The sequence below is a fragment of the Nyctereutes procyonoides genome, unplaced genomic scaffold (assembly GCF_905146905.1).
Source record: "Nyctereutes procyonoides isolate TBG_1078 unplaced genomic scaffold, NYPRO_anot_genome, whole genome shotgun sequence".
Lineage (NCBI taxonomy): Eukaryota > Metazoa > Chordata > Mammalia > Carnivora > Canidae > Nyctereutes > Nyctereutes procyonoides.
The window spans coordinates 38,474,583-38,500,926 of record NW_026575047.1 but is presented as its reverse complement, the minus strand read 5'-3'; the positions used below and the strand labels follow the sequence as shown (position 1 = coordinate 38,500,926).

At 46.1% G+C, this 26,344-nt stretch overlaps 1 protein-coding gene across 3 annotated transcripts in view; it reads right to left on the bottom strand.

Moving 5' to 3' along the window:
- Positions 1 to 26,344, bottom strand: part of CRTC3 (CREB regulated transcription coactivator 3) — a 98,495-nt gene that overhangs the window by 6,279 nt on the left and 65,872 nt on the right. For all 3 annotated transcript variants that reach the window (XM_055326134.1, XM_055326133.1, XM_055326135.1), the window contains 8 exons: positions 25,837 to 25,898; positions 23,784 to 23,846; positions 21,608 to 21,708; positions 15,073 to 15,108; positions 13,305 to 13,390; positions 11,549 to 11,598; positions 7,238 to 7,455; positions 4,294 to 4,592 (listed from right to left, as the gene is read on the bottom strand). In XM_055326134.1, the coding sequence (XP_055182109.1) occupies positions 4,294 to 4,592; positions 7,238 to 7,455; positions 11,549 to 11,598; positions 13,305 to 13,390; positions 15,073 to 15,108; positions 21,608 to 21,708; positions 23,784 to 23,846; positions 25,837 to 25,898 (915 nt within the window). The remainder of the gene's footprint in view (positions 1 to 4,293; positions 4,593 to 7,237; positions 7,456 to 11,548; positions 11,599 to 13,304; positions 13,391 to 15,072; positions 15,109 to 21,607; positions 21,709 to 23,783; positions 23,847 to 25,836; positions 25,899 to 26,344) is intronic.

The window sequence follows — 26,344 nt, the reverse complement described above, 5'->3', positions numbered from 1 at the left end:
TCTTTCTTTCTTTCTTTCTTTCTTTCTTTCTAGATTTTACTTACTTATTCATGGGAGACACAGAGAGAGGCAGAGACACAGGCAAAGGGAGAAGCAGGCTCCCTGTGGGGAGCCCAATGCAGACTTGATCCCGGTACCCCAGGATCATGACCTGAGCCAAAGGCAGACGCTCAACCACTGAGCCACCCAGGCGTCCCTGGATTGGAGTTTCTAAGTGATAAATCCTTTAAGATTAGGAGACCTCAAAGTGAGAGAAAAGCCTAAGCCCTTCCTTCCCTGGAGGGTGGGGGGCAGTACTCTAAGCTATGCTCCCCAAAGCCTACTTCTTACTTCTGCTCCTTCAAAGTGATCTTAAGTATCACTTCACCACAAAACATTTCCCATTCAATGACGATTTCTATTGTCTTAAAACAAACACCCACCAATTTAACCAGTGTCCTCAGTGAAAATCATGTTTGCTTTTTTGTTAAACCATAACTTCTGGTTTAAGATGGAAGACTGGGGATCTTCCCTGTGGGACAGCAGGGAGCAGGGTTGAGGAGCCAGGAGGGTCTCATCAGTGCACGTGAGGCAAGGTTAGGTTTCACAGCCCTTGATCGTGGGGAGACTGGGGATGGCACTCGGAGGGTCTCCTACAGCTGAGGGTCTCCAGGGAGAGCCCAGGAGGCAAGGCACTCTACTGAAAACACAGAGTTTAAGAGAGCTCACTGCTGAATCTTGAGGCCTCCGCCTTTCTTTCCCAACTTGGGTCTCAGGAGGCTGGAATCTAGGCATGTGCCAGTGTCCTCTAGGGATCTGACCAACCTGAGAGAAAAATCTCGAAACTTAGGACACCAGAGACTCACCAAGGAAAAGGCTGACCTAGATCAGTCTACAGTGAAGACCATACTCAATGAGCCTGTCAGTGTACACAGTATTTTTGTGTCCTATTCTTAGAGATGAGCAGAATGCCAAAGATCTCCAGACTGTGAGGAAAGCATCTGCATGGAAATCAGAAACCAAGGTGGATGTACAAAAAAAACCAGAAAACAAGTGGATGTATAAATAAAATAAATAAAAAAAGAAAAGAAACTTGGAGAAATCTATGTAGGGGATCCCTGGGTGGCGCAGCGGTTTGGCGCCTGCCTTTGGCCCAGGGCGCAATCCTGGAGACCCGGGATCGAATCCCACGTCGGGCTCCCGGTGCATGGAGCCTGCTTCTCCCTCTGCCTGTGTCTCTGCCTCTCTCTCTCTCTCTCTCTGTGACTATCATAAATCAATAAAAAAAAGAAAAAATTATTATTATACTATTTATTATCCTAGGATGTTTGATGCTATAAGTAACATTCAGAGGACAAAAAAGAATTCTTGGCAACTTAAAAGTATGAAAGCAGAAATGAAAACTCAACATAACAATGGGAAGATAAAGGTGAGAAATTCTTGCAGACAGGATGGCGAAGAGGCGAGGAGAATAGAAAAAATAAGAGTGTGACAGGAAAAGTAGGGAAGGTCCAACATTCACACAATAGGAGTTCCAGAAAGAGAATACAGAGAAATCAAAGGGAAGAAGTCTTCCAGGAAATAGTTAAGGAATTCATTCCTTCATTCATGAAGAATGATAGGAGTCTCCAGATTGAGGAAAGCCACCAAAGATCCAGGTGATCCTGAAGTTTCAGAACTCAGGAACAAAAAGAAGATTCTACAAGACTCCAGAGGGAAGAAAGGACATTTTTTGTTGTTGTTGTTGTTGTTTTTTAAAATTTTATTCATTTATTCATGAGAGACACAGAGAGAGAGAGAGGCAGAGACACAGGCAGAGGGAGAAGCAGGCTCCATGCAGGGAGCCCGACATGGGACTCGATCCAGGGACTCCAGGATCCCACCCTGGGCTGAAGGCGGCGCCAAACCGCCGAGCCATCCGGGCTGCCCAGAAAGGCAGAAAGGACATTTTGTTAGAAGTATTTTTTTTTAAGATTTTATTTATTCATGAGAGACAGAGACAGAGACAGAGGCAGAGACACAGGCAGAGGGAGAAGCAGGCTCCATGCAGGGAGCCCAATGTGGAACTCAATCCCAGGATCCGGGGATCACACACTGGGCTGAAGGTGGCGCTAAACCGCTGAGCCACCCGGGCTGCCCTTGTTAGAAGTATTAAGAATTGGAATGGCACTGGATTTCCCATGAACAACTCTAGAAACTAATAGACAATTAATACCTTCAAAATTTTAAGAGAAAATTATTTCAGATTTGAATTCTATCTCTGGTCAATTATGAGTTAAATGATGGGTAGAATGAAGACATATTTGAGTCATGGCAGGCCACATGTGCTTTCTTTGAAATCTACTAGAGGGTTTTCTTCTTGTTGTTTTGTTTTAAATATTTTACTTATTTATTTGAGAGAGAGTATGTGTGTGTGGGCGTGTGCACACGAGATGAGCTGGGAGAGAAGCAGAGGGAGAGGGACAAGCAGACTCCCTGCTGAGCATGGAGCCCAATGCTACATGGGGCTTGATCCTACGACCCTGAGATCATGACCTGAGCTGAAGTCAGATGCTTAATGGAATGAGCGACCCAGGTGCCCATGGAAGGCTTGTTTTTCAATGTACTGAGAGGAGATCCACTCAACTCCAAGAGGTGGGGATATAATAAGCAATACATACATAGAAAATGAGACTAACAAAAAAGTAAGACATTAATTAACTTTCAAGAAAAAAATTGTTTTCATTTTGTTATTTCATAGCATACTAAATGGTTCAGCTCCGACTGTGCTATTATAATTGGGAAAACACTAACACACTAGGTATCGCTCTCAACAAAATTATAACAAAGCACAGTGTAAATGAGGAGGAAATGTTCATGTAGGTGGGTGGGGTTTGGAGAGAGGTGATAGAGAACCATATCCTAGTCCTCCATGACAGGATGTCATCAGATAATACCTAACACTAAAAATCCAGAACAAAACAATCATGAAATAACACGGTTATACCAAAGACATTAGCTACAGTGCCTGAAAGGAGCCATCTCTAGGGAACGAGAATGAGTTGAGGAGAAGAAAATATTATTTTGTAACAAGCCCTGTAGAACTATCTGACTTATTAAACTATGTGCCTGGATAACACTGATTTTTTAAAAATCTAAATATTAAGGAAACAAAACCCAGAAACATCTGGAAGAGGATGCTCTCTAGCCCCTACAGCTCTCCTTAAAATGTAGCTAGAAAGCAAGAGTAATATTTTTTACATCCCATAAGATAATCTTGCAAAAGAAAATTAAAGGCAATCCAATAACATAAAAAGAACCATTGAAACAACAATTATGAAACACCCTCTTCTTACCCTCTCCCGAAAGGGATTACTCATGTCAAGAGTGAGTAATAACTGGATCTGCTAACTCCTTCCGTTTGGGTTGTCAACTCTTGTTTGCCTAATCATGACTCATTTATGGTGAGGTGGGGAGCAAATGATGACACAATGTACTAGGGAGGGACCAACAGGTTGAAAATATATTCATTGATGATTATGGTAAGAACCACCCTAAGAGCTCAGAATAAAAACAAAGTCAACAAGACAAAATATGATGTTTTGACATCTGAATTTCTGTAACAGGCTTGTGACTTCAAAATGTGCTTTTTTTCCTTTTTTTTTTAATTGTTTTAGTTACTTTTTAATCTCTATGGCCAACGTGGGACTTGAACTCACTACTCCAAGATCAAGAGTCACATGTTCTACTAACTGCCCAGCCAGGTGCCCCAAAAATGTGCGTCTTTCTGAACAGACTTCTTTAGGTGCTTTTATGGAGGACCCTGATCCTTATTATAAAACCTATTGTTCCATAAGCAGTAAAAGTACTGCTTCTTAAATCTGTAGTCATAATTAGGGAAGAGGTCTAATCCAATATCAAAGCTTCAGGAAGGTATTAAGTGTCTTCTTTAGCTTTCCCCTGTGGCTTAAAATACAGACTCAGTTATGGATAATTTTCCACACCAATTAAAAAACCCCAGCCTGGTCTCTCCTAGCCACCTGAGACATGTCTGGATCATGTTCTCTATGCCTTACCATCCCCAAAGCCAAGGTTTGTGAGTTATGACTGCACACTGTGTGCTGTTTGTAAAACAGTGATCCTTATAACAAATGTGCTTTAGGAGATAAATACTGCTTCCTGAGTTCTTCGCTCACACTTGCTCTCTCTGATCTCAGGCATAGGCCAGGACTGGCTGACTGCACTGGAGACCCCAGGGGCCACACCCGGTGAGGGGGCCTCCATCCTGGCCCCACGTGCCTCAACCCATTGGACTGTGTGTGGGTTTGTGCTCACCTGAGCCGCAGGATACGGGTTCAGAGGGCTGGTGGCCGAGAGCTGTCTGCTGAAACCCTGATGGGCTTCAGGGCCTGGAGAGAGCGTGAGAGGGCTAACTGGGGGCTGCCTCCGCCGGGAGGGGCCACTCATGGCTGCAGTGGGGAGAGACGGGTTGCTGAGGGAGAAGAGCCGGAGGGATGGGTGAAGGGCCGAGGCGCTGGGGGTGGATGCCTGTGGGTGGCTGTTCAGGGACGAGGACGGCGCTGTCTTGTTGAGTGTGGCCTGGATGGACGGGTTACTCCGAGAGCTCTGGAGACCTACAAGACACCAGAAGCACAGTTACTTGCCAGAACTGTAGGCTACAGCTTCTGTTTCCAAAGATGAAAGAAACCTTAACTTTTTCCTATCCAGCTCTGAGGACTTCTGTGTGAGGGGGACACTGGGGAGGCCCTCCTACCATGCATGCATCAGATATACCCACGGCAGGGAAAGGACCCACTGGCACTCGAGGCTGGTGGCAGCACGGTGACAGTGAGTCTGACTACAAGGAAGCGTGTGAAGAGCCGCTGGGCGGACGGGACTGGGTGAGCAGAGGCCAAGGCATAGTCAGCCCCCAGCCTGGCAAGAAGACCCCAGGGCTGTGCACACAGACTGTTTGGAACCCCCCCAACAGCCACTCCCAGCCCTCCACCGCCCATGCCTCTGTCCCAGGTACCACGCCCAGATCCTCTGCTATTCTCAGGGTGCATCCTTTCACAGAGCGTCAAGGCTCTGGGGCACCACGTCAGGGGACCCTGTAAATACCCTGAACACACAGGGAGTCACAGGAAGGGGCCCCCTCCCAGGTCTCCTGCTTTCTCTTTGTTTTCCTGGCTCCTGAGAAGTTGCTCATCACAGTCTATTCCAATTCACGGAAAATGAAATTTTTGTTGGTGCTTTGTTTTATTTGGAGGGGAGGGGATGTGAATTTTAGCAGAGCCAGAGAGGTTTGAGAATGGCATTTACATGACAGAGGCTGCTAGGGCTTAAGCTCCAAGAGGCCAGGGACCATGTCCTGCATCCTGCCAGAGACTTGGCACAGGACCTGGCATGGAGTGGCTTTGCTCCATGAGTTAATGATGCTTCTGTGTATCTCAAAAGGCAGTGCCCATGTTTCAAAGTTCAGCCCATAATTCTGGTACCAGTAGTCGGGGTGCATACAACTGTGTGTTCTTTTATGTTCATAAAAAACTAAGTGTTAGATAAAAGTTACTGCAATGGAGCAATGACAAAATAAAGCATTTTTTGGTGGCAAATGATTTTTTTAAACACAGGAAAGATGTTTCTGATAAAGCCCTATGCAGTTATCCCACAGTGAAATTCTTCACGGAAAGCCCAGAGATGTGGCTGGCTCGAGTAAGAATCAGTGCTAGAGATGTGAGCTTAGGTTAAGAAACAGATCCACTCATTTGGAAGGAAAGCTCAAGCAAGTTTAAAAAAGTATCTATGACTTTGTATACCATGCATTTTAAGGAGTGCCTAGAAACTATAAACACTTGATACTGGTTCTGGACAATAAATAATGTTTTGAGGAAAATAATACACAGTGAGAAACAGAGGATTTTCAGCTGAAGCAAAGTGTCAAAGGCTGCCTGGGAGAATGCCGGCTTCCTCAAGACCCCAGGGAGTTAAGTGCTGATGCTGCTTTACTTATGTGACCTTGGGTGTCCTTGTTTATACAGAATTCACCAGGACGCTTGGTAGAGCAGCAGGATAATAAAATAATAGAAGTAAGTAAAGGTTTTCTCTAAAATCAGTTCTTCAAACCTAGGATGATGTGGTACAATGGGCAGTACCACTGTAAGCATTAGAGAACCTTCCAGGTGACCACTCCAAAGGGGACCTCTCTCATGAGAGTGGTGAATTCTGATTTGCGTGGACATCATGATGAACCCAGAGTGGAAACCAGCAGGTGCCCTCCCACTGATGGACCATCACTGGGGACCCCTTCCACACCACATCACCATCCACAGCACAGCTCTCAGGACCGTGACAGCCGGGGGCTGGACCACAGGACTGGGAGTAAGAGATCAACCCTGCCTCTGATATTGACAAGAGCATCTGTTAGGGTTCAAGTATTTTTAGTCATGTTTCAACATGGGGTCTGAGCTGTGGGTGCTCAAACTTGGTATGGTAACACTCAAGTCACATCATGGGCAGCACTGTAATATAGCCATGTGCTGACCTGTCAGCACTTCTGGAAATTTGAACAAATCTTTTTTTTTTTTTTTTTTTTAAAGATTTATCCATTTACTCATGAGAGACACAGAGAGAGAGAGAGGCAGAGACACAGGTAGAGGGAGAAGCAGGCTCCATGCAGGGAGCCCGATGTGGGACTCAATCCCAGGACCCCAGGACCTCGTCCCAGGCCAAAGGCAGGCCCTAAACCTCTGAGCCACCCAGGGATACCCCTGAACGAATCATTTTAAACTGTGGTAATTTCTATTTAAAATATCTGTCTGTTGAGTATAAAATATTTTTATCATATCCATTATACATTTTCTAAAATTCAAAATATTCTCTTCTGAAATCCAATGGAAAATCAGAGGGCTCTAGAGAGATAGCTGTAATTATAACTATCATCATACGTTGATAAGAGCCACTAATGTTCAGTGAACACAGAATGGAATGGCTGCTTTTTTGTCTTGACTTTCACATCTTACTCTCAAAGTCCCAGGATACCTGGGCTGGTGAAGGCAATAAAGAATGAAGTTTAGCAGGTGCTCCAGAGCTCACTGAATCCAGCATAAACAGATCACCAAAGTGAAATGTCAAGAGCCACCTGTTCTGTCAAGAACAGGTACATAGCTATCTCTCACTCAGATGCAATAGTTCTCATTCAACAATTCATGGGAGACCACCTATGATTAAGTCACCAGGGTACATACATGGGCACAGTCCTTACCAAGTAGGGGACACTTACCAGAAGAGCTTCTTATGCCCAGGTGAGTCATAGCAGCCGGCAGGTTGCCCACACTATTCCCCACACTCATACTCCCAAAGATGTGGTCACTGGTATCCAGTGAGGCTGGCATGGGTGCGGAGTAGTGGAGGTTGGTTAGATCTGGCAATGACCCCCCGGTGTTCAGGGTCCCCAAAAAGGGCGAGAGGCCTATGTTTTGACCATTGTGTGGAAAAGCACTGGAAAAAAAAAAAAAGAGTATTTCTTTCTAAAGTGCATTTGGTTGCTGGGGAATAGAACATACTTGTCAAATAAAGGCAGTGGGTATCAAACATCGAAGTCCTTATGTAGGCTTTGACTCTCTCTCGTTCTGAGAACTTGCATCCTTGGCTTAACCCTTCTGAAGGCAACTGCCTTACCTGTTACATCAGACTAAGGATGTCATCTATGCCCACTTTACAGAAATATTTTCCGAGACCAGATCAGACTATGGATGCAAAAGTTCTTTGAAAAAATATAAAGCCCTATATAAAATGTGAGTACCTGCTTTATCTTTGTATGGTTCTTTTTGCTAGATTTTAAAAGTATCTCTCCCACAAAAAAAAAAAAAAAAAAGAAGAAGTCTTTCTGCATCAGGCAGATACCTTCCAAGATATATTTAGTTAGTTTTCATAAATTGTAAAGTGAGAGAGAGATGTTGCTATTCACTTATCCAAATCTGCCGGTTGGCTGGTCACTGTGTGCCAGGCACTGGGCTGAGTGCTGGTGGCATAAGGACGAATGAGCCAAGCGTCTGGATTCGCAGTCAGGCCCACCCGATGGCTGCAGGCCTGGAGCAAGAGTGTGTGTGGAGGCCCACATACCATCTGCTGAAGCTTCTCAAAGTTATGGATCTAATTAACAAACCCTTAAATGAACCATGTTCCTTGTTTCTGTCCTGACAACTATACCTCCATAATAGCCTGGAAGGCCAGATTAAGAGAATCCTCCGGCTCCTTTAAGTTCTGCACTGGGACATATGGAGGTGGCCGTGGTCCTTGGGTCCACCACCACCTCTTCCCTCCCAGCCTGCCCCTCACCATGGGCACCCATGGAGCTATCCCAGCCTATAGGCCAAGCCCTGGTCACACTTCACATCCCCCGTCACCCCTTGGGCAGGTGGTGTGTTCCCTGGTGGCCCCTTGGACTCCAGACTCCATGGGAGTGAGGTGTCTAAAAGGTGGGGCTCTGGGAAGGACCACCTAGCCTAGGTCTGAGGGGCACTGTTCTAGGGGTTCACAGGCAGGCAGAGAAACAGACCCATGGCAAAGCAAGAATGTGGAATGAAGCATGTGGGGTCAGGGATGATAAGGTGTGGATGCCTATCAGGGACGAGGGATGCTGGGAACACAGTAGCCAGAGTTGCCAATCTCCAGATGGGCTGGTAAAAGAATGCTTTACCAAGCACATGACAGGGAGTTTATGCTTCAAGGAAGAAGTCTGACATGGCCAGGTTGTCAGGGCAGAGCCAGGAAGGGGTGGGTGGCTGGAGACCAGGTAGGAGGGGGTGGAGTGAACAAGGGTAAGATGCCGTGCTGTTCTGAAGAGTCTGGACCAGGGACTGTTGGAAGGTAGGGAGCCCAATGTAAGCTGAAGGATGACATTTTAGAAATGCCACTGCGGTCAGTGTGAAGGGTGGTGTAAGGGAGCGAGAATGAGGCAGGGATGGTCCAGGTCTCACCCAGGGAGAGAGTAGTGAAGCTAAAGAGGGGGAGAATGGCTGGATGAAGGTGGTTGGAGGAAGGAGCTGTTCTCAAGGAGCAGGAGGAGGGTCATGGATTCAGCCAAGGGCACTGCTGTCTACACAGCACCTCTCAGGGACCAGCCACAGGCATTAGGGCCTCGAGAGACTCAGACAAGGCAGGGAGGCAGCCGTATGATACAAGTGTGTAGTACAGTGACCTAGCCTGGTGGCATGAGGTCTGGAGGGGATAACCAGTGGGCTGGGGCGCTCCCTGGGATGCTCCTGGGCTGAGTTCGAGGACCCAGACAATCTAGGTGGGAAAACCATTTCAGGCAGAGTTCATGGCATGGGCAAAGAAGGGAAGCATGAAACCACACAGCGTGCCCAAGGAATTGAGATAGGGGAGGAAATACGGCAGGAAGGTCAAGTGCAGGAGGGGTGGTGGTGAGGGAGGTGGGGCTGGATAGGTGGGCAGAGAACACACCAGGCTCAGACTGACAAGCAGCCAGGGAAGGCTAGAAGGGGAAAACATGATCCTTCTGAGGACAATGTGGCTAATGGATAGGGGAGGGAGGACAGGCAGAAGGAGCAGAGACTGGGGCCAGGGAGGTGAGTGGTGGCTGGTGCTGCTCAGTAGTCAAAGGAGAAAAGGGGAGAGCATGGGAATGGAGAGACAGGGATGGAGCCTAGGGACACTTAAGGCAGTATTTGAGAAGGACTCCCAATATTCCAGCATAGGGACACTAGCCTAGGGACACAGGGGTGTGAGTAGACTGGGGATGAGGGTGGGAGCTATGGACGATAACAAATTCTTAGATACTGAATTTCCACAGGACAAGAGGACGTGTAATGGGGACATCTCTTGACGACAGTTCCCTTGGAACAGTGAGGGTGGAGGCCAAGCCATAGTCAGTTGAGGAGTGGACAAGCAGTAAGGAAGAGGAAGACTCAAGAGTAAATACTCTTTCAAAAGTGCAGCTAAGAATTCTAGAAATGAGGGACACCTGGGTGGCTCAGTGGTTGAGCATCTGCCTTTGGCTCAGGTCATGGTCCCAGGGTCCTGGGATGGAGTGCTGCATTGGGCTCCCCGCAGGGAGCCTGCTTCTCCCTCCGCCTGTGCCTCTGCCTCTCTCTGTGTCTCTCATGAATGAATAAATAAAATCTTTAAAAAAAATTCTGGAAATGAACAGGAAGGAAGTAACTAAAAGGGAACTTAGGGCCAAGGCAGGAATTTTTCCATGCAGATTCCTTAATCAGTACATTTAAACACAGAGAGAAAACCTAGTAGAGCAGGCAAGGCTGAACACCCAGGAGGGGGAAGGATGGGCAGGAGGGAGAGGCCTCAGAAAGGCCAGCGTGGACAAGGGCTAGGGAGGGTAAGGTGGTCAGTGTTGGCTGGGAGGATACTTGTGTCTCTGGGAGGACAGGGTGGGGAGGAAAGCTGAGCCTTCGTTCCTGGTGGCCTCCCCCTTTTCCTGGTAAGGTAGGGGGACTTGCAGAACCATGCAGGCTTGGGAGGATGTGGGGAAGAAGGAAAGGTGTCCATTTTGACGAATGAGGAAGAAGTTTTGGTGGCAGAAAAACTGAATGTGATAACTTGTCTTTCAGGTTGGCTGGACAGAGGAGACAGGTTATGAGGTTAAAGGTCAAGGATTAGAAAAATGGACTTGAGAACCCCCAGCTGCTCACCCTGAGAGTGGATGGGCTCTTTCTGACTGCTGGGCGGCAGGCAGGAACAAAGGCAGAGGGAGGAAGTGGGGAAGGCGGGGCAGCGGCACACAGCAGGGATGGTGTGAACCAGGTCACTGGTGGCATTCAGAAGGGTTCCTCTCTGCTCGCCAGAAATACAAGCTGTCACTTTCCAAATATACCTACGACCCACTGGAGTCCTTTCCTGGATGTGCTATGGGACAGGTAGTGCTATCCCAGGTTCAAGACCGTCTGATGATTCCAACCTTCCTTTGAGTCCAGGGCAGGCGACGCTAGGCCCCTCACTACCAAATACACTCATTATTTAGTGGCTTTATAAGCTCCCTTTTATATTTGCACATTTTCCTATTTATTCCTCTTTTGCTGATTTTTAAAAAAATTTTGGTAAAATACACCCCACAGAAGTTTATCACGCGTTAAGTGGATGGCTCAGTGGTATGAAGGACATTCACAGACACATCTGCCCATCGGCTTGTGCATGAGGAAGCTGCCAGGCAGCCTGACACTGTCCCGGGCCCCCCAGTGCCCACCCCGCAGCCAGCCCCTCAGTCTGTGTGGCCCCCCCCAACGCCTACCCTGTGGCCTCAGCCACTGCAGTCCCCCGATGCCACCTCTGCTTCATGGCCAAGCTGCAGGTTTACCCACACTTGGCTGTATTATTCTCAAGTGTATTCACAGCAGTTCTAGTGCCCTTATGTGATTTCATTACTTTAAACAAACAAAATATGAGCACCAAGGGGAGCTGATGCTTTTATGAACCTTCAGTTGACTTCCAAGTTACACATAACAAGTGAAGTTTCTCGGAGTTTGGGGGCAACGTAATAAGACTTTCCTTTGAAGGAGAAAAAATCTTTAGGCCAGTTGGTCTCTGGACCACAAACAGAAAGAATACTACTTACTTGCCACCTCCAACATCACAGGATCGAGGGCGCCCTGTCAGGGACTGAATCTGGGGAGAGACAGAAACCTGGGCTTACTTCACCATCAAGTCAAATTCAAGTTTCTGAAAAGTGCCTTTGTACGTGTATTGGGGCTCCAGTCAGTGCAGGTGAGAGCTGGGGCAAGTAAGGAGCCTCCACACACAGCAGCCACTTCAGCTTGGACTAGACTTTCCCTGGCACGAGGGTCGCATGACATTAGTAAATTTTCTTAATTTTCGCCCTGTTAATTTATCTTCTAGATGAATATTGTTTCCTTCAAAAAGGCCAACATTTTATAGAAGGAGCTTTTATAAATAAACGTTACTTTTTTCAATTGGCTTCAGAAGAAAAGAAAATAGAAAAAAAGAGTGAAGGAGGAGGAAATTAATGTCAGAAAGAAACACATATTCCCACTAGACTATAAGCTTCACCAGGGCAGGGGTTCTAATTTTGTTCACTGTAGTATCCCTGCAGCTAGAACTCCTGGCCACAGGGGCTCTGTAAATAGACATTGAGAAAAATGAATGTACCACTGACTCAATTGCTTTCCCAGAAATGATTTATGGAGCACTGCAAATCCATAAGAACTAGGATGAGCACCTTCTTCTAGAGATAGCAGTCCCTAATTTGGGGAGGAGTGGGTACCACGGCCCTCTCTGCTGGAGAAGATAGGGCTGTCTCTGATAAAAGTCTCCAAAGCCACCTGTGCCTCCCATGGCCACAAAAACAGTATGGCTGTTCCTTCTGTGTTTAAGTTTGTGAAAAAATTTTAAGCTTATTTATTTAAGTTAATCGCTACACCCTACATGGGGCTCGAGCTCACGACCCCAAGATCAATAGTCTCACATGCTCTTCTGAGGAGCCTGCCAGGTGCCCCTAAGTACATAGACTTTAAATTATATCTCCCTCCCCCCACCAAAACAATGAAACATGAGATACATCTTGCTTTTACCAAACAAACACAAAAACAAACACAAAAACCCTTTGAAGCCCACCCTTAATGCTAATGATGACTTTGATAGGTCTGGAAAACTGGAACCTGACCAAGGAGAACCCTGGACAGATGGGGATACTTAGAGGAGCGCAAGCCGTTGCAACAGAGCATCACTCATGGCTGGAACAGATGACCTGTTTTCTTTCAAAGGAAACACAGCTCCCCTACAGGAAGAAAAGCCGAGTCAAGTCCTGTGGGCCTCCCTCCTACAGTGGGTGAGGTTTCCAGAGGGCACCACAGTGAAGGTCAGCTGGCATGGCTGTGCATGCAAGTACTCAGAGGCTCAGAAATCAGAAAACAGATGACTTATTTACTGACTCCCCAAGGACTCAGGTCAAATAGCCTTGATTAAAGAAAGGGATCTCTGGTGAACCAGCAATTCTGCACAGAAGCTGGTGACAGGGAGAAGGTCCGGCTGTAAAACAGAACAATCTGCCTAAGACTGATGACCGGGCCTTTGTGCTTTTAGGAACATGCATGAGGTGTGAAGGATGGACAGGTTCTTCTGAATAAGTAAATTCACATGAAAAGCGTAAGTCGAGAGATCACTGCACTGATTCATCAGCACAACTGTGGTCAGTTTCATTTAAGCCATCATTCCCTAATACTTTCTTCCATCTCTGTCCCCGGACGTCCTCATCTCCTTTTCCTCCATCCCTCTTATTTTCCCCACTGAAGGATTTTACAATGACCTCGCAGGTGTAAATGTTCAGGGACAACGAACACAGACTGCTCCCCTACCTCCTTTGTCTCCCATAGTTGTTTTGGCAGTGGCTTGGGAACGTTTAACAGATTCTCTTCTTTCAACGGGCCAGGGAAGGACAGCACTAAAAGGAGGGGAAAAAAGCAAATTCACTGCATTTAGAAGGCAGCCATCCCACCCTCAGCCAAATTATCTTTGTAAAAAAGTGACTCGTGACATATATGTATTGACTGTCTACTAGAGAATGGGTTGTGAACATGTCTGTGGGGACCCCACAGAGGAGTAGGACATGGATTCAGCCCAGGACCCCAAGAAGCAGCCAGGGGCACAGGGCCGCTGCAGTGTAGACAGGGAAGAGACAGTGTGGGCCTCTGCAGCCAGGCACCCAGCAAAACCCTTTGGAGGCATGGGAAGCGGGCAATCCTGAGGCAGAGAGATAAGAAAAAAAAAGCTTAGAAGCAAGGAATCAGTGAGCGACCATTGAGTCAAGCGGCTCTTCTCTGTGGAGCGTGGCATAAGTAACAGAGTGGCAGGATATAAAGTTTAGAAGGTCCAGGCAAATTGAGGCCCAGCAAGCTTGGCAAGGAGAGTGTGGAAGTCGACAGGATGGGGAGAGACCACAGTGGTCCAGCAGAGACAAAATGAGGACAGTCAAGAGGAATGCCATAAGGAAGACAGGGCAGCAGTGAGGCTGCTTGGAGATGGGCTGGGGCAGGGTACAGACAGTAACTGAGAACCCAGAGGGCTTGAGGGATTGCTGCTGGATGGCCAGCTCTGTGCCAAGGGACCATTCCAAGGTTTTCAATCTGGCCAGGTGAAACAACGGTCACAGGATCTGATGTCAGGAAGAGGATGCATCACGAGAGACACTGGTGACTGCTTGGAACTACAAGTGCTGTTAGGTATTGGTGACCACATAGGCTCCCGTGTGACTGTCATGTGTCATGGCTGTCCTGTCTTAGCCCCACACAGGATAGTCTGTGTACCCAAGGATAACAGACCCCAGAAAGTCATGTGAAACAGAGACCAAAGTTGCAGAGCAAATTCTGAGATGCAACGCTCTTTACAGGTAGCCTACTCAGCGCCAGGAAGACAGCCGTCATGTCTGCTTGGAAATTCTGAGCTGCACCAGCACTCCCAGGTGACTCTCTTCATCCTGGTATCAAAGCCACTCTCTTTTGAAAAGCTTATTTGGTCCAGTTAAATTTCAGGCTATAATGATTCAGAGAAAGAAAACCAGTGCTGGTGCTGAATGAATAAAATAACCAAGTCATTCTCATTTGTCAGTGGCTTTTGAGTGTCATTTCAGTAGATCTCCAACATCCATTGGCTCTATGAAACACAGTATCTTCTACAAGATCTGCAATTTCGTTTTGCAATCAATTTGCCTTTTTCTCGCATTGTTTACTTATGTGTGTCAATTACTGACTTGCAAAACTTTCTAAATAGGAAGAGGCAGATAGCTGAGAAAGAAATGGTCTTGGGATAACTAATGGTTTAAGGTGACTGATTCATTAATATTTTCATGTGGTTACAACTTTTGCTTCCCTGCTCAACCCTGTGACCACGGGACTATGGGGACTTAGATGACAAAGAGCCTTTGTGATCTAAGTATATGGTTCCTCTCCTGTGCCCTTGATTGTGGTTAGCCTGGATTTTATACAGCTTCTCAGAAAAGTCAACTGATCAGCCGCCATCGGCACTTGGGGAAGTACTAAAAACAGGAGCAGGAAGGAGCATGAAGGAAGTCTAGAGGCACTGTGGCCAGCGTCTTGCTCAGCTCCCATAGGTGACAGCAGTTCATACCTTCTCCATGTACATCGTTCTCACCATCACAGAAACCTAGGGAGAAAAAAAAAACACACTTTTATGTGGTGTTTTCAATTTCATTTATCTAAGAATTAGTCACTTTTTTTTTTAAGATTTTATTTATTTATTCATGAGAGACACAGAGAGAGAGAGGGGCAAAGACACAGGCAGAGGAAGAAGCAGGCATCATACAGAGAGCCTGACCTGAGACTCGATCCCGGGTCTCCAGGATCAGGCCCTGGGCTAAAGGCGGCGCTAAACCGCTGCGCCACTTAGGCTGCCCTATTAGTGACTCTTTCGGATTTGAAATAGAATTGTGAAAATTCCAAGGCAATTTTGGTACACTGATGTTCACACAAGGTGCATCAGCATTTCTACTAAATTTAAAATAGGTACAGGGCAGCCCTGGTGGCCCAGCAGTTTGGCGCCACCTTTCGCCGGGGGTGTGATGCTGGAGACCCGGGATCGAGTCCCACGTCGTTGGGCTCCCTGCATGGAGCCTGCTTCTCCCTCTGCCTGTGTCTCTGCCTCTCTCTCTCTCTCTGTGTCTCTCACGAATAAATGAATAAAATCTTTAAAAATAAATAAATAAATAAAATAGGTATGGCCTATTTAAATCTAAAGTTGGCTCCTTTCTATTTTTCTTTTAAAATGATCTCAGTCTTAATTTTTTTTTATTGCCTCTTTCCTGAAAGAGGAACAAAGTCTGAAACTTTATTCAAATCATAAAATAAAGAAATACGGATCAAAACTCTCACAAGTTGGAGGCTAAGGGCAGGTAACTCCAAAAGTTTACATGGCTGTTTTGTGCTTGCCCTGTGTGTCTAGAGGAAGAGACTGGAAGTTCCATGTTGTATGTTGTTATATATATATTGCTTGCAATAGTCAAGTTATTTTAAAAAGAAATTTATCTGCAGTCTCAATTTAAGTAGTGCATATGATAGCTGTTCACAAAGTCTTACAAATTTGGCTTGGAATATATTCTGGCTGAATCAAATATTTCTAATCCATAAAACAAACTGCAGATGACAAAGTACAGTATTTCCCACTGCTCTAAGCTAAAACCAATGAATTATGCCAAGAATGTGATACGTTACCATCCTTGGAGCAATCAAATACACTAAATGAGTTTTCAGTATAAAATCAGGCAAAGTTTTAAGTTCTGAGCCTTTAAATATACTGAAATGCTTAAAGTTTAGATAAGTTTCTGAAGAAGCTCAGTCTCTGAGTTAACCCGATGAGCCTCTACAGCTTAAACAAAATGTCTAATGGTCATTCATTCAACATGCATTCATTGAGTTCCCACATGGAGGGAGTGTTAGGTGTGCCCAGGTGGTCGAGTGCAGGTGAGAAGTTGGAACACAGCAGCAAATTCTCTAAAAGAGGCAGAAGACAGATAATTTCGGTGGAGTACAAGGGCAGAAGCAACATTAAGAATCCCCAGAAGCACTAACAGGTTGATGAATGAAGCACACCACTCAAGACAGAGTTTCTCTCTGCCCATTGAAACAGAACCTAAGTTAGTAATTTAAGATTTTATTTTAGGGCACAGAAAGACTTGGGTAAGCTTGTTAAAATGCAGCCTCATAGGCCCAAGCCTCAAAGACTGATTCAGGGAGTGTGAAGATGGGCCCAGGAATCTGGTTTTAACCATCACCTCTGAGGACCTCCGCAGATAGTCCTTGGCACACTACCTGGACCAGGCTAGAGCTTCGTCCCAATTCTACAAGTCCAAAGACAGCAAGGTGGGATGCCTGGGCTCAGCAGTTGAGTGTCTGCCTTTGGCTCAGGGCATGATCCTAGTCTGGGGATCGAGTCCCACATCAGGGTCCCCACAGGGAGCCTGCTTCTCCCTCTGCCTCTCTCTGTATGTTTCTCATGAATAAATAAACAAAACAAAACAAAACAAACAAAAACAAAGACAGCAAGTGAGGGCTGACTGGCTGGCTCAGTGGGAAGACCATGCAATTTTTGATCTTAGGGTTGTGAGTTTGAGTGCCATGCTGGGTGTGGAGATTACTTTAAAATCTTAAGGGGACACCTGGGTGGCTCAGTCAGTAACACATCTGACTCTTGATCTCAGGGTCATGAGTTCAAGCTCCACGTTGGGCTCCACACCCAGCATGGATCCCACTTAATGAAAATAAATAAATAAAATAAAATCTTTAAAAAACAGAAAACAAAGCAAGGTGAGCAGAATATTAGAAAATGAGGTGCAGAGAGATAAAACGTGTAGCTCTACAACTGGTACTGTCAGAAGGAAGGTAGAGAAACTTCTGATTCTATTTTGGCTTCCTTGGGGCCCTCATCTCAGGAAAGGGCTGGGAGCTTGACCATCCTGACCATGAAACAGTGACCATCCTGGTAAAAATAATAAACTAAGCTTCATTCAGCCATCGGGTGTGGTATGTTGCCATCTCTGTTCATCATCAAGACCCCAACCAACCCGGGCTCCTTCAGTAAGGCTGACCTGCCCCTGGAACATGAGGACCGACTGAGGGTGACCTTATAAAACTGACACCCCACATGCTATTCTATCAGTGCCACTCCTCTCCCTCAGACTGGAACAGAAGGAAGGCTTCGTGGAGGAGGTGGCATCTGAGTTAGGCCCTGAAGGATAACGACGAGGATGATAATACTAAGAGCCAGCACTACTGTTCCTTTCCTGTGTGCCAGGCTTCTCACCACTCTGAGGTGCTACGTGTTGTCCTCACAGCAGCCCTGAGGCAAGCACTGTGAACACCCCCAAGATCACACTGCTAGCAAATTCTGGACTAGATCTCTGGCCTGTGTGCCTCCAGAATGTCCAGCTGCTGTAGCTGGAGGAATTTAGGCACAGGGAAGTGAGGCTGAAGGGGACACCCCAGCGTAAAGATGGGAGAAGAAGGTGGAGGAGAGGAACAGGAGGTGAGAGGGCAAGAATGGCATCTGGCGGGAGCACAAGACGGGAGGCATGGCAGGTGAGGCCGGTCCAAAGGAATCTGCCAGTAACTTGGCATGATGCAGGGAACAGAAGGGACAGCGTTACGGCCAGGCTTTGGAGAAAGTGTTCCAGCAGCGGGGTGTGAGAGGGATGGAGAGGAGAAAGCATGGAGTCACCAGGGGAAACCAGAAGACTAGTCCAGGCAAGAAGAAATGGGGCAGGGGCAGTGAGGACAGACGAGAGGCAGCTCTGAGGCACGCTACAAGACAGCAGGCCTGGGACTCGGCTGCTGAATGGTGTCAGGGGCATGGGAAGGAGGGTGATGGAAGGCAACTGGCACCCAGGTTTAGAGTTCAGGTAACCAGAAGAATTGTAGTGGTGAGAACTGATATGCTGGTGCCAATCTAACACAGAACCAACATATCCCAGCCTGGGTTTTTATGACTGGATTTTAAAAAGACCATAGGATACAACTAGAACTAAAGCATTAAAATTAAAAAGGGAAATGCTTGTGACTGGACATCTGGAAACAGAGTAAACTCACTCCCATCAGTCCCATGGGGCTACGGGACTGCCACACCAAGGCTGCATCTGTGTTCCGGGCACCCTGGAGGCCTCGGAGCCACGGAGTGCTGACCCTGTAAGAGCAACATGGCCCATGTGCCCTCTGCCCGCTCCCATGCCTGACAAGTCTAAACTCCTTGCTCCAGCCAGACTTCAGAGCAGGGGCGCTGCAAGAGGCAGGTCCCTTCACCACAAGCCTCTGGAGCTCCCACCTCCCATCCAGGCACTCTCGCCACCTGGGTGACGCTTTTTGCCCATCTTTAGATCTGGGATCCTCATGCCTCCCCCTCTCCGTCCTCTATGTGCAATCAGGGGTCATTTAACAGACTCCTTTCCTTCAGAGTTGTTTGCATTTTAGATCTTCTCCTTAACCGAGCAGGTCACAGCGTTTGCCTGGTGGCAGGTCCCTGAGGTCCAAGACATGCCTCTTTCCCAGGGGAGGAGCTCAGGGCTGCGGTTCCCGAAGCTGGTATAACTCACGATCTATCTATAGCTGTGGGTGCAGAGAAAACAATTCTCCCACACTCTTGGTCCTGAGTTCTAGACTGCTCCCAGAAAGGACAGGGGCCACGCCAGTCCCCACTTCCACGACAACGTGGGAGCTGGGGAATGGAGGGCAGTCAGGGGACAGTTCTGGGCTGTGGGACAGAGCCAGATTCACAGGGAACCCTGACGGTGGCCTGGCACTGTGCGTGTGAAATGGCAAACTACACTTGCCACCAGGGAAATCAGGTCATTGCTTCTCTTCATAGATTCTGGATAATGAAATGAGAAGAGAGAAACTAAAAATCCTGTCTGGTTGTGTAAGCTTATTTCTGTCATTTACATCAGCCACTTACAATCGACGCCTAATTGTCATGCAACCCAATAACCACTGTGAAAATTACTAAGCATCTATCAGACTGATGGCTTTATTCTGTGGGGACACAAACTCCTGCTCAAGGATATACCTATCATTGCTCATGTGGTTAAGTAAGAGCAGATGCTCCCTTATCATGGGCTTGCAAACAGACCAACAGGTAGGGGAGAGAGGCTGCATCACTGAGCTCGGGAAGGATTCCCAGGCAAAGAGCAGTTACTATTCTGCTACAGAGCCTGAATCCTGGGCTTCAATGATATTTTCCCATCACTTTTTAAATCTTTACTTTATTTGGTTGGTTCTATAATAAATAGCTTTTTGCAAAGCTAGCCGATATTTTTAAAATCTGAAAGGAAGGAAAATGAAAAACTTTTAATGAATTACAGGGAGAAAATATACAAAACTATTTAAAATAGCTCCCACCAACAAATATAATTCTCCAGAAATAATCCCCATCCTTGGAGACTTGAGTAATATTTTAAACACACTGGCTTTCCCATGTAAACACATCCATATTTGGATGTGCTTCTGAGTTGTGCTATACTTGCACGGCAACTGTGCAGAAGCAGGCACACGGCTCGGCCCTCTGTGCTGGACCTCTGCCCGCTCTCCACGCCTGATGGATGCCTGTTGGATGCTGGGGCCCCATTATCTCTCACCGCTGACTTGAATGAAAAAGGAGGGACCACCTTGATTCTCAAGTCAACCCAGAAATTCTGCTCCACATTTCCTTTTTGTCCCGTTTGCCTGGAGCAAGGCTGCCATTGTTCTGCCATTATTCCTCCTCACCCCTTTGACATCTCTCACCTCTTCCCTCCCAGCCTGGCATAAATAATACTTCACCCAGTTAATCCCTTCCTTCACTTCTTCTCTCTGCAGGCAGGCCTGAAAGGCTCTTTATTTAAATTCCCTATGATTGCCTTCTGCTCTCTAGGCCTCTGGCCCTTTCTGCAGAAGCATAAACTTTGCAGAGAGGACAACAGAAATGAAGGAATGGCAGAGGCAGAAAGGCGGCTCTGTATCCGGGGCTCCAGGGTCAAAACCCATCCATCTGGTTCCCTCCCAGTCCAGGGAGACCAGGATGTTGCTGTCCTTACTGGCACCCCCACTGATCACAGTCTCTGCCTTTCTAGGCTTTGTTTATATGCTCCCATCTCTGCCTCTCCTGAAGCCAAACCAGCGCCATCTCCCCACAGACCCCACTTCTTCAAGCAGTGAGTGGCAGGTTCCTGTCCAATTCCCACATTACTCCCAGCTTGATGCTCACATTCCCATGGATGGAAATAGTGCTCAGTGGCCCAGACTGACTTTTGAAACTCTCACACTTGAAACGTAAGGGATTGCTTCGGCAAAGACAATCACCTATGAATTGCAACATGGGAACGAATAAAGCAACAGGTATTACTAAATTCCACCACTACTATGTGCAAGGAAATGAGTCATTGAACTTTCTCCTAACAGAGACTATTTAGGGTTCAAATGGTCTGACAAAGAAAATCAGAAAGGCTGCCATTATTTTGACCAAGGTTTATTCACTCCCCTGTTTTAAGACCAAACACCTAGCCCTATTTGTGGACAAGAGTCAATCTGCATATGAAACAGGTAATTCCAGACCATTGTTCCTGCTGGATTATCAACCCCAGAAGGAAAGGCAGGCTTGGAATGTTTTAATGAACCAGGCTGGGGTCCTGGCAGGTTGGATGTCATCACCTAGAGTGCCTTCTAGCAAGGGCTCCATGACTGCAAGCCACTGTGTGATTTCTCCATCACTGAGGGCTCCTCCATGCGGGGCACCCACGCTGAAGGTGAGACCATTAGGATGCTGACTTCAAGAAATCTACACTGGGCAGAAGGAGGGATGTACACCCATGAGAAAGGCAGTTAAATGGCACAAGACAGGCCTGTCCATGGAGGAACTCTGGAATGTAAGAAGGACGTGGGTGGTTCTGGGCTGGCAAGGGGAGGAAGATCAAGGATGGCCACACGGAAATGACAACAAAGCCAAGAGTATTGGTCAGGTAGGCTAGCGTAGATAAGAGAGAAGAAGACAGGGACAGGAAGACACATCAGAGCGGTTGACATGGCTGACAGAGGTAATGACTGAGGGCCATATCCTGGCGCTCGAGTCATTGCCAACAGAACGAGAAAAGCACAGACGCTGTTAGCGGTGGGCCTGTGTGTCTTACCCATGTATGGCGCAGGCCAGGCCGACTGGCCTCCTCCTCCATAGGGGTCCTGGGGCTTGGCACTCAGAGCACTCGTGTGAAGAGCGGAATCAGAATTGGTCCTAAGGGGAGGAGGAGAGAGTCTGAAAATCCATTTTTCCTTAGTGAGAATGCAATATTCTTTGCTGAAAATTATCAACGGGCGAGAAGTCAAGCATCCATAAGATGAGGAGTTTGAACCTACCTGAATCCCTTACATCAATAACCGCCTCTGAGGACCGCCCACATCCCAAAGATTTTAATCTGTACCTGTAGAGTCTTACACTCTAAAGCCAATGGCATAATGATCTATTTCAACAACCCAGACCTCGGCCTCACCACTTCCCCTATGGAACTTCCTGTTCTCTCCTGCAACTCAGAGGACAGCTGGGACCAGCACATTCTCTGCACCAGATTCTCTCCATCGGACAAAAAAACCCTCTTGTATATGAAGGGTCATCTACAGCAGCGGTTCTGGGAGCTTGCAAGGTCAAGATGGCTTTGAAAATAATACTAGATGTTCTTTGCCCTTCTGCTCCCATTCTCTTATGAGCACTGCAGTTTCCAGCAGATATGTGATGTTGTAAGGTCGCCATGGACAGAATGCATACACAGAGGATCCAGCTATCTTTGAAAGATTCGTAAAAGGTACAAGAATGCCACTCTTCTCAGTAAATTCTTGTTTTAGAAAGTATAAAATAAGGTATCTGTTATGTTGACAGTAATGAGTTTATAATCACAATTTTTAAAATTTCTAAATTAGCAAGAATCTTTTATAAATCTCTTAATTTAATTTCTAATAGCAATAGATAAACACCATTAGGGACAGCCATATATGCAAACCCTCTTTGAGGGCCTCAGTGGTTTTTAAGGCTGTAAAGGAGTCCTAAGACAAAAAGTTTGGGAACCATTGATCTACAACAAATTTCTGAAATTCTCCCAGATGGCTCCACATTCTACATAACCTTAACTCTAAGACATGATTACTTATTTTTCTCATCCAAGGCTCAAACTATCTGCCATAAAAAGAATTTGTGAGAGACTTCAAATGAGCCCAAAATGCTACTACTCTGTGGTCTATTCCAAATAACAGCCTCCTCCCATGGCCATTAAGCCATGTGGCCTGATGGGGCACCATGGTGGTGTCATGTTCTGATGAGGGCACAGGCAGTTTGCAACCTGTGTGAGACAGCAGGAAGACCAGAGGGCCTGGGATCAGAGACCCCTGGGTTTGGATTTCAGCTCCTTTATAGATTCAAAGAGGTATAAGAGAACATCAATTAAATGCCGAGAGACAACGAGGAAAATCTGAAAACAGCCTGGGTATTGGATAATGTGAAGGAATCGCTGTTGATTTTAAGTGTAATAATGGCACTGTGGTTGTGTTTTCTTTAAAAGAAGTTCTTGTCAACCTTTCCTGTTAGAGGTATTTACAGGTGCAATACTCTATCTAGCAGGGGGTGGGGTGGGACTGGGGGGTGTATGGAAGAAAGGAGATGGCAATGTGTGGATAAGGACCAAAGTGGAAGGGTGGGCACGGGGACTTCTGGCAATGCTTTTCTCTCTTGTGTATGTTTTGTATTTTGCACTATGAATGTTTGGGTTTTTTTAATCCCAGTTCCATCACATGTTAGCTACATTGCCTTGGACAAAGTATATCATTTAATCTCTTAAAACAGAAAATAATATTCATTCTTGAAGGATGCTGTCAGGATTGAAAAAAATGTCCTATGTAGAACACTTACACTGGAGCCCGGCCCAGAGTGATCAAGATACTAGTTAAGGCTGGGGGAGTGCAAATGCTTCCCTGTTTATTATAGATCATATATGATCCTCATGACCATTCCTCAACAACAGTATTATTATCTTCCTTTTCTAGGTGAGTAAACTGAGCAACAAGCTATAGCTTACTCAAAGTCACAAGGTAAGAGCCAACCCCATAGTCACTACCCTTGGGACCCCATCAATGTATTCTGTACTGTCTGTGCGGACATTCAATAAATGGTGGGAGAGTCAGGCTTTTTTAAAAAAAATACTTCATATAAACACAGGTGACACAAATAATCTCTAGCAATTGGAAGATATAAAAAGAACATCAGGACAATCAAATCGAATGGTCTTCTTTACATTTCTTTCCTCTAGCAATCAACCCAGGTACCTGTTAAGTGCAGATGTCAGCCTGAACCCAGGATGCTTTTCTTCTTTCCAAGGGTGCTGCTGCCTTTAAAAAAAACCAGAATGACATAAAAAGTAAAGATGTTCAATTCACAGGAGCAAAGGGGAGCCTCGGGCCTGAGTTTGAGAACTGGCTCTACTACTCACCTGGCTGCACAGGCTGGGAAAGTCACTTCAAATGCTCCATGCCTCATTCATTTTGCTCAACATTGTTAAAAGGAGGTCAGACTCCGTGATCTCTCTGATTCCTGAGTCCTGATTTCCATGTTTAAAAACCACCACAGGGGTGCCTGGGTGGCTCAGTGGTTACGCATCTGCCTTTGGCTCAGGTTGTGATCCCAGGACCCCAGAGTCCTGCATCAGGCTCCCCCTGGGGAGCCTGCTTCTCCCTCTGCCTCTCTCTCTGTGTCTCTCATGAATAAACAAATAAAATCTTTAAAAACTACCACAAATCCATGAGAACAGGATTAGCTAGCTGGGCATAGGAGGCTTGGTTTTGTTTTGTCTTAAAAAGGGCAGACGAACACCTTTGAAATAGTTCAAATCTATAACTGGTTCCTCTAGAGGGAATATGAGGTCTTTGTCCAGATGTGTGGAGAGTTACCACTCAGGACACACCCTGAGAGTGAGGGGGCACCCCCGGAATCCTGGAGGCAAAAACTGTCTTTCCATGTAGACAGCCACGAAGACAAACAGAACTGGCACAGGCGCTGGGTTCATGAAAATGTTTAACTAATCCCAGTCTCTGGGAAGCTGCAGACATATTTTTCTTGGATACACATTTTCAAAGTATCAGTTTAGAGATTTTTTATGAATTAAATTACAATAGTGCATTTCTTCCGTGACCTTGGATCCTGGGATGCTTGAGGGTAGTTGAAAACCTCCTAGGGGCAGAAGCCCCCTGTTATTCATCTTCATATGGACTTCCCAGGTCCTGACTATATTATTCACAGTATGTGCTCAATCAGGATTGGCCCAGAGAACAGATGGAGAGTCAACCTCAACACAGAGAACACTTTGAATGTCTTTTTTTGATATGTACATTTTTAATATCTCCTAATCTGACTTGGTGATCTGAGAATGATACCACACAAGCAATGGATATACCAGTCTTTTCAGTTAGTTTTATGTTCTATAACCTTCTATACTCAAAAATATTCAGATTTAAAAAAGAAAAAAACCTCAGATTTTTTTTTGTATATACCCTGTATACAAAAATACTCAGAGACCCTAAATCAAATCCACTGTGTAAATTACAGTTTGAGAAGCTTATTAAATCTTTCATTCTTTCCAACGGCTTACTAAGGCACCCTGAGCAAAGGCAGTTATTTTACGTCTCAAACATACGAATACCAAATCAGAGTATCCTTTTTTTTTTTTTTTAAGATTTTATTTATTTATTCATAGAGACACAGAGAGAGAGAGGCAGAGACACAGGCAGAGGGAGAAGCAGGCCCCATGCGGGGAGCCTGATGTGGGACTCGATCCAGGGTCTCCAGGATCACACCCTCGGCTGCTGGCAGCGCTAAACCGCTGCGCCACCGGGGTTGCCCCAAATCAGAGTATCCTATCGGTAGATGTAGTCCAAGTGTGCTTCCATTTGATTTTAAAGATGAAGATCTAGATTTTTTTTAAATGATTTTTCATCTTAGATTTCCATATGTATTTAGGATTCTATCTGGAAGACCTAAGTTTTCTAAGAGAAAACAAGATTCTGGGCACCTGGGTGGCTCAGTTGGTTAAGCATCTGCCTTCAGCTCAGGTCATGATCCCAGGGTCCTGGGATTGAGTCCCACATGGGTCTCCTGGCTCAGCAGGGAGTCTGCTTCTCCCTCTCCCTCTGCCCCTCCCCGCTGCTCGTGTGCTCTCTCTCTCTCAAATAAATAAAATCTTAAAAAAAGAGAGAGAGAGAAAACAAGATTCTATGGTTTATATCAGATATTTCTAAAACAATATCCAGGGTGGATAAAATAAAATGAAACCATCAACAAACAACATGGCCCACCCCATCATATCTTTGAAAATAGCTTGCTTACCTTGGCCAACTCTCATCCAGGGGCTGTGAGGAGTAACTGGCTCCGAAAGTACTACCATCAAAGTGAAATTATTTAGTAAAGGAAAAATGAAATTATGAAAAAGTGAAGCAGAATGAATAAGCCAGAATTATGGAGAGTTAAACATCCAAGTTTCTGGTTATTCTCTTTCTACACAATAGCTCTTCCTCCATGCTTTCTCTGATAAACTTCCTCTGGAAAGCCTATTCCTCCCACCAGTGCCATCTTTGTGTGATTCATGTGGGGCCTTTTTTTTTTGGCCTGTGTAATATCTTTTGAAGAATTGCCCCCACCCTTCACCCCAAACCTGGTAAGGCCATCGTTCTGCATAGGCCCCTCTGTCCTATGGGATATACCAGGCTCAGTATTTCTACTGTATCTTATACCTTTGGAAACAGTGATTGGCTCAGGGATGGGCTCATGGCACAAACCAGCCCAAGAAGTGTCTCAAGAGGAGAAAAGGGAGTCCCCTCAGTCAGGGTGATGAACC